This window comes from Clinocottus analis, unplaced genomic scaffold, assembly GCF_023055335.1.
Source record: "Clinocottus analis isolate CAN_PGR_092001 unplaced genomic scaffold, fCliAna1.0.p SCAF_30, whole genome shotgun sequence".
In the NCBI taxonomy this organism is placed as follows: domain Eukaryota; kingdom Metazoa; phylum Chordata; class Actinopteri; order Perciformes; family Cottidae; genus Clinocottus; species Clinocottus analis.
This window is the reverse complement of record NW_027176043.1, coordinates 912,501-930,347: the sequence shown is the minus strand read 5'-3', so window position 1 is coordinate 930,347 and position 17,847 is coordinate 912,501. Positions and strand designations below refer to the sequence as shown.

The following is a 17,847-nucleotide window of genomic DNA, read 5'->3' as shown; positions in this document are numbered from 1 at the left end:
GAGTTAGACAGGATTTAGACCATATTGCTCCGCAGGAAGATGTATGTGTTAATTGCAGGTTGGTTTGCATGGGCAGTTTGACTCTTGTCAACAGCAAACAGTCAACCTTGAAGCAATACAAGTCACACAGCTGGTTTCTCATGAGCCGGTTCTGTCTCTCCCTTCAGACCAAGCACCCATCTCCAGCCCTCGGGCCACCTCTAGATAATTGCAGCAGTTTCACCATAACATAACAAATCAATTCAAGATTACAAACACAGAGAGAGGGAAAGCTTGAAATGCAATATCTAATTGAGGACATTTACTCGCTGCATCTGCATTTTCGACAATAAAACTCCCTCTAACCAGTGGCGTACACTTTGCAGCGTTCCTCTCACCGAATGACCTCAATTTATGGACTTCATAAAAAGGTGGACAGATATCTGGCCCTATGGTCCGGGAGGTAATTACTAATGTTACCGTTTCTCCTTGGGGAGGAAAGATGTGATGTCTTGGCCGGTGCTACCGTTTGGAGCAGGGCCAGTTATTTCCTGTGGAATCAGGCAGTATTAACCTCTGGATGCAGATCCATTTGGTTGTAAATGAGCAACTAATTAGAAGGCGCTCGTCATCTTGTGGAGACACTGCAGATGAAAAACACATCAAGAAATGACAGTTAGGAAAATGCGCCACACTGGAGGTTCAATATGTGTTTGTACTGTTGCTATAATTGTTGTGGGTTTTTGTCTCATGATGTTTCTAGATTTATTCAGATAATAATGTACAGGTGATGCTCAAAGTTAACAAACATCACATCAAATGGAAAATGACAGATAATAATTAAATTATATGTGTGAACTACTCTTATATACAGTATATATATATATATATATATATATATATATATATATATATATATATATATATATATATATATATATATGTATATATATATGTATATATATATACATATATATATATATATATATATATATATATATGTATATATATATATATGTATATATATATATATATATATATATATATATATATATATATATATATACTCCAATGTAACAATCCAAAACAGGCAGGTGAAGGAAAAGACAACTAACACGACTCCTAACAGGACAGCTAACAGGACTGCTAACAGGACAGCTAACAGGACAGCTAATAGGACTGCTAACAGGACAGCTAATAGGACTGCCAACAGGACAGCTAATAGAACTGCTAACAGGACTGCTAATAGGACTGCTAACAGGACAGTGAATAGGACTGCTAACAGGACAGCTAACAGGACTGCTAGCAGGACAGCTAGCAGGACAGCTAATAGGACTGCTAGCAGGACAGCTAACAGGACAGCTAATAGGACTGCTAACAGGACAGCTAACAGGACTGCTAGCAGGACAGCTAACAGGACAGCTAATAGGACTGCTAACAGAATGCACATCGGGACAAACCGAACAATCCAACACGGGGACAGGAGACAAACACGGTTTGAATACAAGGGAAATGTAACAATGAGGGCAGCACAGGTGAGGGGAATACACAATCAGGGACAAGGCAGACTGACAATCACAGGGACAGGAACTGCAGGGAACACAGAGAACACACAAGACAAGCGGTGTGTCTACTACCAGACACTTGAGCACTTTGAGCACTGACTTTCAGGGCTTAGGGTGCCACACTGACAAAACCAGCAGAATTCAGAGCACTGAAAGTACCCGGATGGCGCACTGCAGACGGTCAAAAAATGTAGTGTAAATGGACAATACTCGCACTAAACGGGCGCCATCTTGGCTACGTAGCGGAAGAGGAAGAGTCCTTTCGCCAGCTTTTCATTTATTTATTTATATGCTCCTGCCGCGATTGTGGAGGTGTCGCAGTTTCCACGTGGGTTAGAGAAAGGGGTACACAAGGGACAAAAAGAGGTCTTAAACTACAAGCCTTCCACCAGTGAACCCAGCGACCTGAATCAAGTTTCCTTTTTCCTTATTGACTTTATCAAGGAACTAACCTGGTGAGTAAAGATGTTGTCGTGAGGACAGATCGATCACTGCATCACAACATCACTCACCTATAAACATCAGCAATGAGGGTGGTCAAAAGGGTCAAGTAGAATCTTGGCCTTGTGCAATATTGGTTTCGCTCCAAAGTCAAATTAATTATATCAAATTAATTAGGATGAGTCAGAAAATACTGATTCAGTTTTATTTGTGATACCTTCTTCAGGTAGGAGCTGAAGTGGCTTTCTTACAAGATGTATGGCTGTTCTTTTGATTCTTATTGTCTTATTCTATCTGTCCTAACGTCTGCAGTCTCGGTTCACTGCATCTCTTCACTTCTCTCTGACCAATGGTAGAGATACATCACCTGAAAGTCCAAATGTAAGGTTGAATTTAGCGCTGACATCATGTACCCTCCCAGCCCGTTGTAATACAATAAAAATCTACTGTTCAGGATTAGCCACTGATACACTGATACACTCTGATAAAGAGTGTGTTATATTCTTTATTAAAATGTGGTGTTGTGTATACTTCAGAAGTAGCCAATATGCTGTATCTGCAGTTTAAAGAGCTTCTTTTCCCCCAGATGATCTTGGCACCCTACGGGCCAATCAAGATGCAACATCTCTTTAAGTTTCTCAAAATCGGACTGGTGACGTAGCATTTATGGCCTTTGAAAAATTATATTTTGACCTTTAATTAAGACACCCCCTGCCAGTCCAATCAGTGCAATGTCTAAAACGTCAGAGCTACGATCCAAAATATACCTTCAGTCCCAGTTCAGTCCAAATCTAAACAGCAACCCTGAGATCACATTTGCGTTGAAAATGGTGACATTTAATCAGGGCACACTCATTTTCCTACATTAACAAGACAGTCGATTTTTGAAGTAGATGCCAAAGTTGACAATGTCAGTGTTAGATTTTAGGGAAAACATTTTTGAAATATGCGTAAGACAAAATAATATATATGTAATATATAATATATATGATAAGTGATACTTTGAGATGACCATATAAAGAAAAGCTGCCAACATGTCCTGCTGATCACAATGAATATGTCTTAATGAAGAGAGCAGAGCCGGTCAGTGTGACCTCATGAACGGAGATGTCCACCTGGACACGCCTGCAGCTCCATCTGTGTGTCTGTGGGTCTGTACTCGATACAGCATGGTCTGGAACAATCATCATATTCACCATTAGCACGAGTGAATATGCACATACACACATGATGCATGTCTGTGATGCATGTTTGTGTAAGTGTGTGTGTGTGTGTATTTTGCCACGGGGGCTTGGCTGGCACTAAAGACGGGAAATGGGTAGTGGCATGTATTGTGCGTGTGCGTGTGTGTGTGTGTGTGTGTGTGTGTGTGTGTGTGTGTGTGTGTGTGTGTGTGTGTGTGTGTGTGTGTGTGTGTGCATGCATGTGCATATTGTATGTGTCCAGCTGGCAGGCTAAGGCCTTTGTACAGCCTTTCATATTGTCTTATCAGTACAAAAATAAACATGGCTGCTGATGAAGCCCACAAGGAAAAAAATATGTCTGTGCATGTGTTACTGTGTGTGTGTGTGTGTGTGTGTGTGTGTGTGTGTGTGTGTGTGTGTGTGTGTGTGTGTGTGTGTGTGTGTGCGCGTGTTGACTAAGCTAGCGTGCACCATTTGTTTTGACTTTGCAAGTCCATACAGATATAAAGTATAAGTGACACTTTGACCCAATCAGACATGCAAACATTCAAGCAATGAGAATTGTTTGACCCTGCATGTGGAAAGCACTAAGAGAAGCCGTGTTCTACGCTGCCCTCGGAAGACAACATGTCTATCCTGCAAAGCAAAGCTCTGGTGGCTCAAAGGGGAAACAAACATGACAAAAGACCTTTTGGAAACTGCTCTGATATGATCCTACATTATGTTTCTCTGTCTTTCTCCCTCTGCCTTTGTCTTCCAAACACACACACACACACACACACACACACACACACACACACACACTTCTCTCTGGTGTCAAGCATTACTAAAGTGTGTGTGTAGGGTTTCCAGGTATAAGAAAGAATGTTGTAAATGTGGAAAAAGTGTGTATTTTGAATATAAAATGTGGATTATCTGTGATGAGCTGGTCAAGTGAAGTTAGATTAGTCTTCCTGGATGGTACATCAGTTTTATGAGGATCTTTTTCCCCTTTTCTGTGTGTGTTTATTGTTGAGAAGTGTAATATGGGTAGATCCCTCCCGGAGGAGGCTCAGGGGTACTTTGTCTTAATTACTGGAGGAGGAACAAGTCACCCTAAAACCAATCATCTCCCTTTGTTAAGGGAGACTATCTGCCTGGACACATTACGTGTCATGGTCTTCATAGTGGACAAGGGGGATAAGAAAGGAAAGGAAGGAAAGGAAGGAGGTGAGGTGATGACCGTAAAGGGTAAAGAAGAGGAAAAAAAACAGGACGTAAGGAGAGGAGATGAAGAAAGAAAGATAAATGACAGGGATAATGAGAAAGGAAACAAAAAAAAGAAAATTGAGAAGAAATGGTGGGTAAAGAAAGGACAAGGGGAAAGGAAAGAAGACAAGATGAAAGGGAACAACGGGACAGGTGACAGAATGAAAGGAAAGGAGAGATGAGGAGAAAAATTGAGACGAGTAGACAAGATGAAGTGAAAGGAAAGGAAAGAAGACATGAGGAGACAAAAATAAAGGAGAGGTAATTAAAGGAAAGGAGATGAGAAGACACGAGTAGATGAGAAGAAAGGAAAGGATACAAGAAGAGGAGGACAGAAGAGACAACAAAAGGAAGCTCCCAAACATAGTCTTTTCCCTCTTTTCAACAGCTTCCTTTGGTATCTCTCTCTCTCTCTCTTTCCGTTATCTGATGAGCCTCGCTCGGCCCGTCATGGCTGACTGATTGAGGCGGCCAATCGCCGTTGTCAACCGCCTCCCCCCTCCACCGCGCCGCCTCCTGATGTAAATAACCTCCCGCTGGTTCAAGGTGGGACGTCACTCCAGCTCCATTAGTTTATTTTATTACCACAGAAAGGACGGAGGAGGGGCGGGAGGGAGAGGGAGGGGGGGTATGAGACAGGGCCGGAGCCGGGTGCATGAGGAGGGGGAGGGGCTTCAAGAGGAGGGGACGAGAAGATGTCTCCTATAGGGGGGACTGAGGCGGGAAGGATGGAGATGGGCGAGAGAGATTAGCAGAGACAGAGGAAGAGCGAGAGAGAAATAATGCAGAATGATAGAAAGAAGCAATCTAAAAGAGACAGACGGGTCCGGGAAAGAAAAGGAGGGTGACAGTTGTTGACATGAGACGGGGTGTGTACGCATGTGAGTGTGCGGCGTTGGTGTGTGTTGATGGGGGCTTTGCTATACCTGCGCTACACATAGAGAGGTTTTTTTTTTTAAGGGGGGAAGGGCTGTCCCGGGACAGAGGATGTTGTATGTGCACATTGAAAAGCCATCGTTGGTGATTTGTGATTTTGGGCAATACAAAATGAATTGAATTGAATGAACACCAAAAGACGTAGAACCATCTGAGCAGTGCTGGTAAAGGCCTATCCATTATTCATTTTAGATGTGACCTCTGTAGTAAAGTGTGAGACTATTCTCAACCTTTCAGTCAGGAAGGCAACCATAGCATAGTCACACAGTTTCTCATAGATTTACATTGTGCATTCTAGTAAATGGTTGGATGATGATGATGAGGATGACGATGGTGATGATGTTTCAATGCTCACATCAGAAGGACGTGTAACATCCTGGTCTTTCCTGAAAGGCTTCATCTCTGCAGAAATAAGAGTTCTGAACCAGAGGAGAGCTGATGAAGTCGCTCATGCGACCTCTCCCTCACTGTCTCTCTTGGCCTATAATGCCTGTTTTTACCCCGGTAACTTCCTCTCTATTTCAAAGCGAGGAAGAAAAAAAAAATTGCCTTCAGTGGTCAGAGCTATCTGATTCTTTTTATTTCTTTTTTTTTCTTCTTCTTCGCTGGCTTTAATGTAAGCAGATTCCCAATCAGCCAGGATGAATCCAATCAAGGCGAAGGGGGAGGCACAACAATCTAGGGCTTTTCCCAATGACTGCTGCAGGCCAGGAGATTAGAGGACAGAGCGAGTGAGACAGAGAGGGAGGGGAGCGGGTTAGAAAGCCAGAATTTATATGATAAAGAAGAAGCCTTTCATTCAGCGATGCGACACTAAATAACACACGCATTCATCACCTTCACCTCCATCCCTCCCTCCCCAACCAGCACATCCACGACTGCTCTTAAGATAGGGAAATGCAAATGCACCATTCCTATCCCTATTCACTCTATTATTTTATAGCATATGGACGCCAACAAGGATGGGAAGGGGAGGAGGGGGGGCATAGTGTTTCTCCAAATCAGCATGACTACTGGTTGATTTATCCTCAAACTTTTCTCCCTCCCATCTCCCCCTCCCCTCTCCTCATCCCTCCGCCACCAACGCCTGGTGACGGCTCTCCTTCCTCTCTTCTCTTTCCTATTTCCAAAGCTTAACTTCATTGTCTCAAGCCCCACTCCGCTTTCATCTTAAGACAAAGATTTATGTAAATCTTTGGGCCGGGCGTTAATGCGGAGCGCGGTGTGAGAAATAGCATCCCTAAATCGCGGCATTGTTGTTGAAAATGACAAGGCAGGCCCGTTAATCCTACAATGCGATCATCCAAATGTGTCATAATGCCGTGTGTAGGCAGACGAATCTGAATATCAAAAAGACGCCACGCACCTCTTATGCGGCGCCTTCAGTACTTACAACGCACTACTTCTCTCTATCCTCTCTCTCTCTCTTCCTCTGCCTCCTTTTAAAGGACTCGGCCCGCTTGTCACTTTGCTCGCATTAAAAGGAGGAATAAAATGCATAAGATGCCATAACCCGAAGTTTGTCGCAGAACCGAAATCCCTGTCGCATTTAACTCCTGATTGTTTTGCTTGTTTTCTCCCACATGTGAAATCTTTGATTCATTCTGATAATAAGAAACTACATCTGTGTAATTGTCTAAGTGTCTGGGATTGTGAGTTGGAAAGAAATCGATGGCTTGGGCTTTGTCACGAGGTGTATTTATTTCCGAAGCGGCAATAGGAGGCTTTGTGCTGCAACAATATGCAGATTCAAAGGGAAACAAAGGCTTGAGTCAAGTCTCTACAGTATGGAGCGTTTAACTAACAATCAGTCACCTTGTATTCCTTTATGTAGGACCTGAAGAAGAGGCTGCGCTGCTTCTTCCTCTTATTTGTGTGCAGCGCTGCACTCAGGGATCAAATTGAGCCCAATAAAAGGCTGAGGAGGATTCATTTGTGGGAGAAATTGACAGAGACCGAGAAGTGTGATAGCTGTTGTTTTTTTTTAAAAGAGCCATGAAACAGGCATGTCAATCAATTGGACAGGGACAAGGCTGCTGAATGATAATGTTAATAATTACCAGCCACGCCGAGGGACTCCTCCCTGATTGGCCGTGAAACCTCTGTGTTAATGAAACGCCCTGGCACAGCCCCGCTCTCTTTTTCCTCCCGAGTGTTACCTTATGACTCTGTGACACCTCCTCCTCTGACCCCTTCCCTCTTGCCCTCCGCCTCCCTTCTTAATTCCTCTGCCATCCAGTCGGAGGAGGAGCCCTGCGGGGGGATTTTGTCAGGGAGAATAGCGGCGTTGATCTTGAAGGCTTAAGACCCTACTGTACCTGTCAACAGTGTGGCTTTGGCGCTGACGACCAGCGGCTTAAGTCATTTGAAGTTGGTTCTTTTTTTAATGAGGAGGGGAGGAGGCGCAGCGAGTACTGACAGCCAGTCAGGGTCTGAAATAATTCTATACCTCTGAATAACCAGAGGTGTCTGTCTGACTTAATCCAACCTCCCTTCACACACACGCACGCACGCACGCACACACACACACACACACACACACACACACACACACACACACATACACACAAGCACACATACACACACCTACCTTAAAGGTAGTGGAAATAAAAGCAGGTTGCAGGGTTAATAATGAGGGAATGGCAGAGATGACTTCCTCTTCCTGTCACCCTGCAGACCGGGACATCACATGCAGCATCACTCTATGGACCGGACAGAAAAAAGACACATTGTTTATTACAATTACAAACGTATTGCAGCTCTGTCACTAACAATATAATATAATAATTATAATAACGTCAAACGGAACATCACTGGAATCCAAAAGAACATTCACTTGGGCTTCAACCACAGATATGTTTTACGATACATTATTTATTATCGAGATTAATCATTTGTGCTGATAGCTGTCTTCAAATGTTTTGTCTGAAACCTAAAAGACTCCGTGTTTTATTTTGGAATCAAAGATTGACATTTGGGAGCAACACTGACGCTGCAGGGAATGATTTGCTTTTTGGATTTCAAAATGACTTCCCCCCATTAATATATTGCTGATTAAGTTTCTGTCAATTGATGACTGAATGAATCCACGTATATTAATGTCACAGCTTTAATATGTATTTCAAATCGCTGAGATTTGTTTTGGGGGGGTTGTTCTTACCTGTGACACCGATCTGTCCATGATTCATCATTTTAAAATGAATTACTTATCTGTTTGTGAGCGAGGCTTCACTCCTTGTTTCCTCAGTTCCTCTCCCCTTCGTATTGGGTCTCATTACTTCGCTCTCACTTTCTCTCTCTTGGCTGGGATAATCCCCCCTGTAGGGGACTTCAAAGTGCAGGCCGGCCAGGGAAAAGCCTTAATTACCCATTTGCCTTGAAACTGGAGCCAAATCACAACTCGGCCCGGTCCGTCCGACTCCGCTCTCCTGCCTCCATCAGACTAATTGTGGGTCTGCATTTCGTTCTCTTTTTCCACCTCCGTTGTTAAAATAGAAAGATGAAATAAAATCAAACTAAGGGAGAGAAATCTGGAACGTTGAAACAGGGGACGAAAGAAGTACTAATCTTATTTTAGGGCACTGATTTACCTCCATTATTATTATTATTATTATTAATAATAATAATATTAATAATATTATTTTTATTATTATTATTATTTTCTTTAACAACGCACATTTCTCATTAAGCTAAGTTAAAAAAAAAATATCATACAGTCAGCACAACAGTCAGCACAGCAGCTGTTAATTTAACTCTTTTCTCATTCAGACTCAACCACAACCAAAAACTATATTCACACTCTATTTTGCACGTTTTCATACTTTTTGTCAAAACTGTTGAATTCATAACACAACTTACTCTAAATTAGACTGCAACGCGTTACGTTGTAAAGTATGACCACATGAGCAGATGACTGGATGCAGAGGACATGAGGTGATGAAGATGAGAACAGGAGGCCAAGCGCAGAAGACACGATGACAGCAATGTTTACTCCTACAGTCATATCTAGTTATCCAAAACGTATGATTTTGCATTACTGAAATATTTAGTTAAGTCAAACCAAATAAGCCCATTGAAGCCTTTACAGAATTTCTAATTAATTTAAGTATTATAGTAATTAACCAAGTCATAACCAGTTATCATTACTATTTGTATGGAAATAATACACATTTTATTGTTTGTATAGGTTAGCATATTGTTCACTATACTGTCACTAAAATATTTCCTATAACCTTTTGTTGCACGGTCCTTTTCATTGCATTCAAAGTCATAGCACTGAGCTTTGTGAGGAAAAGAACAATACATGATCTCTCTGGTCTTGTGTTGTTTTACAGTTTATATTTACAGTTGCTAACATACAACTGAATGTTACACGTCAGACCTCTATATTGCTAAAAGAGACTGTGATGTGGTGGATCTCCCCGGCATTAGTTCTTCTTTTTTTCATTATATTTTTATCTACAACATGATGTATCAGTTATGATTACAGACGCCCAAAAAAGAACATTGGAAGACGCTTACAGTTTGTATTATTAGTGTATATCAAATGTAGCCGTTAACATGTTGCAGTAAATTGTGATGCATGGAAGGTTAATTGACTTTCATTTTGTGTTAGTATTATAAAGGATGATGTGTTTTATCTTACTGAACGTTGTCAAAACAATCAGATCAACTGGATGTTAAGACATATTTTCAATGAAGGTGTAGTGGCTCAAATACATGATACAGTTATGTGTCCATGAGTATCTTGGTAATGACAACAAAAGGAACACAGTAAATGCAATGTGTTGATACTTAACCTGGTTTATACCAGAGATAAAAAGTGGACTGCTGTTTTGAGGCAGTTGCCATCTTGGAATTAGGCCATTGATTGTTTTACTGCAACCAATGGAGTGGTAGTGATCTGTCAATCACAACGTAGCTCCGCCTATTTACCTCTAAATGAGCATAACTTACTAAATGAACATCATGCTGTATTGAAGAAGACTTTAAACTAGAGATTGAGACATAAACTCATGTTTAGAATGTTTACTGAGGGAATACATCAAGAGAGAAGTAAAGTCATTTTTAGTTTATTTTACGCCTTACAATAAAAAAGTTTTTACAGGTTTAATTGTAGATGCTTAATAGTACTGTAGTATATAAATATAAACGTATCAATGACTACTATGCAATGTGTAGTTATTAACAGTAGGTGTTGTCATGTTGAACCTTACTGTAAACTATTTTACTGGTAAAACTGCACCTTTAGAAGTTTATTTAGTGGTTACAGATTTAATTATGGCGACTCAAAAGGAATTCAACTGTACTGCCAGTATATGAAGTATCCTGTGAGGGACTACACTGAAAAGTGTACTCACTGACGTTCATTGGAGCCTTAGAAATATTTTCACTGTAGGTTTGAAATTGAATTTTAGACACTTGAAAGGAATTTAAATAGGCTATGCTCAAAGTATAAGTATACAAGTATTGTGTGAGCAACTACACTTGAAAGTTAACAAAATACACATTAAAGGCCAGGTGGTTAGAAATATTTCAGATTAAATATTTGTAACCACCCTGTAAGGTATACAGTTTATGTAAAAGTCTTGGTGACTGCACCATGCAGTGAATGCAAGGTATTCATTAACAGGCTAACAGTAAATTGTGACGTGTTGAATGGCTCAAACTAGTGAAAACTATCTTAAAGATTCAACGGACTCTTTTGTGGTGTACCTGGGAGTTAGTTTGTGTGCTTTTGATGTGCTGCTAGTGCACCATCATTCTGTGTTGTGGTGCACTTTAAAAAAAAAAGGAGAAGTAGACAGCGGGAGTCTTAATGTCATGTTTACTGTATCCAGCCAATGGCGTCCGCAGGCCGCATCTCAGTGACATCATAGAGAACACAAGCCCAGCCTATAATAGTCAGTTCATGTATTTAAATAAAGTGACATCACAAACAGCATTACATCTCTACTCCAAAAGCCCCGCCTCCAGTCGCAGCCCCTCCCCTCTGCATTATAGAACACGACTACATTTTCTCAACTTCATTCTGACAGTATCAGGAAGTGGCTGACACTTAAGGTCTACTGTCATAAGAAATGTCACCTTACTGGATTAGTTTATGCTTCTATTGGAGAGGTGCTCCTGATGGGAAATTCAGCAGCTTTCAGGGTTTTATCTGAGCACCAAGCGTTTTCTACGAGCTCGTAAAAAAGCATGAAAGGAATGCAATTGTTTTCTTTCTCATCTCGGCAATTATTAGTTTGCAGGTGTTCGTATGATTGTGGGTTTTGTGGTCAGTGACAGCAGCGGAAAATGTGTTTTCAAGACTATACTAAATTATGCCTAAAAACTCACGCAGAATTTAAATGTTTGTGAATAACATTTCAGGTTCATGTCCATCAGTGTGTTGCCATGGTCCCTTTCTGTCAGACCAGCTCAAAGAAAATGAGACAAACAAGCAGAGGATGAAGAATTTTAACAGCTTGTATTTGTGCTCTGTTCTGATGCCGAGAAATATCCATGGGGGAGGCATGTGCCTGCAAATTGACATGGAGGTCACAAAGGTCAAACAGAATAGACCCCCCCCCCCACCCCACCCAACAAACCCCCTCCCACTCCCAGCAACAACCCAACCACCCCACCCACAGACACAGCAAGTCACTGCCAGTGCCAGTTAAAAATCACAAACAAATAAAAAGAAAGAAAAAAAGAGTTTAAATAAAATAAAAACAGCGTAGTCATAGAAAACTATGTACAACCAATAGAGTGGTAAACAAAACATTGACTTGTGTTTTTGTCACTAAAAGGCCGTCAAACATCCCTTCTGTACAACGTGATTCATTACAATAGTACAAATTCATCAGTTATCTATCCTGCCCAATGAGAGGAAACATAGCTAATGGCAGCCTGGGAGTTGTGTCTTGTCATTGGCATGAAGTCACTCTCCCCTTGCGCCCCGTATAGAGCAAGACGTCCCGAGGTACTCAGAGTACCCTATTCACAAAAGGATGCACATAGCCCACAAGTTAAAAAAAGACAAGCTCCTTAGGAAAGACAGCAAGTGCCTACACATGTATTTCAAACCATCCATGAAGAATAATCCATTCCAGAAGAAGAAAAATAGATACAAGTCAGGATTCTCAGTGTTTTTCCTGAAAAGCAGAACCAATGTTCTGTTGTTTCTAAGGGAGACCCCCCCCCCTCCACCCTAACCTACCCCAAGAGCCATCCCACCACCAAATCCAAGTGTGTTACAGCTCAGTCATTTTTTAATTTGTTTATTTTTTATTTCATTACACCCAAGGCAGAATAAAAGTTACTAAAACTTAAGACTTTTACAGTTACAGTGACAAAAACAGTTTAAGAGACCCACAATTTAATTGGACTGCAAAATAAAAAATAAAAAACAACCTTTTTTCTATTTTTGTAAAATGCCCAGGCATTCTGCAATATTACAAATACTGGTATACTTTTACAGTAAACAAGAAAAATGTAATATATTCATATATATTTATATATATACTAAAACCCCGTCACCAAAAAAATGAAGAAAAAAAAATGAAAAAAATATACACATTGCCAAATACGGCATTCAGAGAAAACTTTATAAGCAAACCTGGAAAAAAAATACTTGTTTGTTTAAAACACACATACACACAAATATTATTTTACCCTTGTACTTGTTTCAATACTGTAAACTTATTTTAAGACAGAGTGCACTAAATTCTTTTTTTAGTTTCTGCATTTCCTGATTTTTGTCGAGTCTCTTCCTTGACTTTTTTTGTGGCTTCTGTCCACTCCTGGAATTTTCTGTTGTGGGACAGACTCTTGTCCTTATGAGTGAGGAATTTGATATACTGTATATCTATATATAGGTTTGTGCCTTTATATGTACATATGCATACATATATACACACACAGACACACTGCTATTGTGCTGGGTACTCGTAAATCCAAACTCAGCATTGTTTCATTTGTATTGATTTGAATATTTCTGTGAAAAGTTAAAGTTAACACAATTTAATATTTTTTTCATGTTCAATTTGATGCTTCATAAAAAGGGTTGCATTTGTCTTAGATAATAAATAGGAAGATCATTATTCAAGGCACACTCATGTCAAATTGAATGGCAGTACAAAAACTGTCCCAAATAAACTGTTTTTATTTTTTCATTTAATTTTCAATTTTATAGTGCCAGCATTGGGAAAGCCTAGCCTATCAACCCTGGGCACTAGCGTCAGGAGATCCCAGGCTCCAGACCCTTTAGTACCTTTTCTGTCCAGCTCTCTGTGTGTGTGTGTCGGACGGAAAATCATAAAGTGCGGGTCTGTTGTTAAAAGCTCTGATTTAAAAGAAGAAAAGTGCCACTATGAAGGTGGATGGGGCCTAAAAAAAACTGGGTTTGTGATATTTAAAAGAAAAAAGGGGCATGGAGTGAGCTGATGCTGCTTCTATTACTACTCAGCAAATATGTATATATTTCCTCTTCTACACAAAACTGTCCCACAACTAAGAGAAACTTCTACTCCTGGAGATCAGATTGTACAATCATAGAATTACTATACCAATACCAGTCACAATGTACTGTTTTTTTTTTTCAACAAATTGTAAGATAATTTAGCACAAATGCAAAATAATGCATAATGCATAGGGATATTGATTTTCATAAATCTTGACAAAATCTGAGAGGATATGATTTCAAATTTAAATTGAGTCAAACTGGTAGCATTGACCTGGTAGGGAGGTCAGAGGGCAGCAAGGGATGGCGTAGAGGACACAAATGTCCCTAAATATTTCAACATACTATGACATGGAAATGCTTTTGGAAGCATAGGAGTGAACGGTTAATTCAATAAAAATAGTATAGCTCACCCTGAGATGTCCCTGTGCTTACTCTCTTGTCTCATTTTTCTATCTATCTCTATGCATACTCGTATTGCGTGGCTTCTTGCTCACTTTATTCCAAATAAATAATATGGCCTGGATCATATGGCTTCATGCAAAATATAATACATGGTTCTATGAATGTAGGTAAGATGGAGGGAGGATGAAAAGCAGAAGAAATGAGGGCTAGTTGTGGTACCAGTCAGCAGCTGCCTTATCTAGAATCTGTTTCTTCTGGCTGGTAATGATGTTCTCAGGAGGAGACAGGGTTTATGAACCTTGGGATCCTCTTTGATTTTAGATTTACTGTCAAATATGACGCTCAGTGCTACATATCCAATTATATTGACATGTTTTAGACTCAGTTCATGCTACAATGCCAAAGGATTGTTGTCCGCGTTTCATCATCACACAAAATAGACTAATTCTAGCATTCTCAGTTAACGCCACTTTCAAATTGAAGATTGAATTCAAATTCTCTTCAAGAAATCACACATTTAGCGTAATATACAATTTCCTACAAGCAGCCGCCAAAAGAAATTACTCAAAATTGACTTTTGTCTTCTAAAAAACTCTCAGGATATCATGTGATTTTAACACAGTAACGCAAAATCAATGTAAAACAAATTTAAAAAAAAATCCGAAATAATGTTGTACCTGCACATGCCAAAATACAAAATCCAATAAATACAGAAATTATTGCACAGTTAAAGGCTCCACATATGTTATAACTCAACTGATTGATTGTTTAAAAAGGAACCCCAAATGAGGCAGTTTAGACAGCTTCAATTGGTGTTAAGATCTCTGTTTTCACTTTTTTTTCTCAGTTGGCAGTTTCTTAAAAACAGAAAATTAACCCAAAATTAACATTTCAGAAAAAGAGTATCCAGCTACCCCCTTTTGTTTATTTTTTTTTTTTGTCAAAGTGTGGCGCAGAGTATGGAAACAGGGAACCTGATTTAGGTTCTCTCTGCTTGTTCAATTTTGACCTCATTGGTCATCAAATGTTCTCCATGCCACTTTTTCATATGTTTTTCCAGAGTGCTGTACACGCTGAAGGGCATTTGGCAAATGTCACAACGGTAGACCTCCTTGCCATGCTGGCCATGTGTCTTCATGTGGCGTGTGAGCTTGGAGCTCTGGGCGCAGGCATAGTTGCACAGCTCACACTTGTAGGGCCTCTCACCAGTGTGACTGCGCCGGTGCACTGTCAGGTTGCTACAGTTCTTGAACACCTTGCCGCAGTATTCACAGGTGTCGCTCCTCCTGCTATCCTTGGAGCTCGGCCGGCCTGGACCTCCACCCAGATGAGGTGTGCTGCCTCCACTGGCGGTGCCGCTGCGGCCTGACAGGCCTCCATCCAGCAGGTCGCCCGGAGGTGTTGAGAACCGCAGGCTGCCGTTCTCCGACGAGTGCTCAGATGAGGTGGCAAATGGCGATTGTCTGGAGTCAGTGAAGCCCAGGAAAGGGTCTTTGATGAAGTGGCGAGAGGCAGCATAACCGACTAACCACTGGGAGTAGACGTTCTCAGAGGGGATGTGGGGTGTTGGAGGAATGTCCAAGTCCTTCTCAATCTTGATTCTTTTATTTGAGGAGTTGGACAGGCTGGGGCTGGTGATAGGGGTGGGCTTACGGGGAAACAGGCCTGAGAAAGAGTCACCGGAGCCACAGTTCCGGCCGTTAATGGTTGTCCTCTCTTCCTGTTGGTGGTGGCCCATCTCCCCAAGAACTGAGTCCTCATCCAAAGTGTCCTGCCGGCCATCCAAGCCCCTCTTAGAGAAGGGCATTCTTTTACGATTGTCAACTATCAAATTATTGTACTGCTGTATAGAGTTGAGCCCCACACCAACCACCATCTTCTCAAGGGAAAGTGATGACTTCTCCTCTGATGGCAGTTTAGAGCCATTCTCTCTGTTCCGGTAGAACTCAGACTCCATGCTGAAGTTGGATTCTGGTCGACTCTCATTCTCAAGTTCCTCTTCTTCCTCCTCCTCTTCTTCCTCTTCATTGCCTTCCCCCTGAAAGTCCCCATCACGATTCTTCATGCCCTCACCTGTGACATCACTGGTACCTGGCTCTGGGGAGCTTGTGGTGGACAGTCCATCATCTGAGCGCCCCGTTAGGGATCCAGCCTTGTGCATGTGAGTCTTCATGTGGCGCTTCAGCTTGCTTGCCTGAGAGCAGGCATGATCGCACAGCTGGCACTTGTACGGTTTTTCTCCAGTATGGCTGCGCCGATGCACAACCAAATTGCTCTGGAACTTGAAGGTCTTACCGCAGAACTCACAAGACTTAACCTTGTTCTGTGTCTGGGGAGGAGTGGTGCTGTTTGGGGGCATTGGCGGTAAGGGAGGGGTGCTCAGAAAAGGGGATTTTGGCCCAGACTGGAAAGGGTTGGGGTTCAGTAGTCGGTGCATAGGGTTGGTCCTACTGGGTGACAATGGTGGTGTGGTGTTGTTGTTGTTCCCCGCCAACTCACGTAAGCGCCTGGAGAAGTCCATGGACTGGGACTCCATGGCCATGGGCGTGAGCCGCATCACCCTCTCAAAGGCACTGGGGTGCTGTGAGATGAGGCCCATTTCCTCTGCGCTGAGGCGTTCCAGTCGATGGGGGTCCAGGTGGTGGCGGGGAGGCGGGCTGATGAATGGAGGCGTGTTGGGAAGGCGGTTTTCCATGAAGCCTGGGGGTGGCTCCCTGAGAAGGGGGCCCGTCATCCTCAGAAGGTGGAAAGGGTTGTTGTCCCCAAGAAAGTTGCTGAGGGGGGATTGTGGGATGGAGTTGTTGCCCATCGGTGGAGGCATCGTGATGCGTGGTGTGAGGGCCGTGCTGGAGGGATTGGACTCCAGGTATATGCGGATGCCATGGGCGTTCTGGGCATGTTGCAGCAGAAACCAGGCGCTGGGGAAGGGCTGCTTACATGTGGTACATATATAGCTAGAAGGCTCATCCCTGCCACCTGCAACAAACACAGAAAGAAATGCATTCAATACTTTAGCTGAGAAACAACTCATCTATACTACAGAGATCAACAAAATAAAACATGGATTTAATTTCAATTTAATGTACTTCATTCATGAATTCCATTGTCATGAACAATACTGCTTTTTAAATAACTTCACACAGCTTATTTGAGGTGTGAAAAGCAGTGAAGTGTGCTTTACATGCTGCCTAAAACTTCTGGTAGCTGGAAAGGCCTTGGCTCATCATGTTGTCACGTAAATGCTACATACTTGTCACACTTTTGACAAGTTCATCGTGTGCCACTGTGCGTGTGTCTGCATCTGGGCTTACACGTACAATAAGCATGATGGTAGATGTATGTACTTTAAGTGTGAGTGCTGAGGGAATGATTTAAAAGCTGGAAACCCCTCCAAGCAGTCTCTAATGTTTGCCGAGTAAGAGATTTCAAACTCTTTTAGGTGAAGATGGAGGAAGTTGAAGAATTATTTAGGGAAGACTAATCACAGATCAGCAAATAAAGGTCTAAGCTAACATTTTCAAAAATCAGGCGAGAGCAAGAAAACTATGTGAGTGTGTGAAGGAAAATGGCCTCTAACACAGATTGCATGGAGTTTCGAAGAAAGGCTGATGATGCTTGATCATTCTAAAATAATTACTGTTGAGAA

At 41.7% G+C, this 17,847-nt stretch overlaps 1 protein-coding gene across 2 annotated transcripts in view; it reads right to left on the bottom strand.

Annotated features, from left to right (window-relative positions):
• Positions 1-12,556: 12,556 nt before the first annotated feature.
• Positions 12,557-17,847, bottom strand: part of bcl11ba (BCL11 transcription factor B a) — a 41,081-nt gene continuing 35,790 nt past the window's right edge. For both annotated transcript variants that reach the window (XM_068595474.1, XM_068595475.1), the window contains exon 3: positions 12,557-17,177. In XM_068595474.1, coding sequence (XP_068451575.1) covers positions 15,181-17,177 — 1,997 coding nt within the window. In that variant the 3' untranslated portion in view covers positions 12,557-15,180. The remainder of the gene's footprint in view (positions 17,178-17,847) is intronic.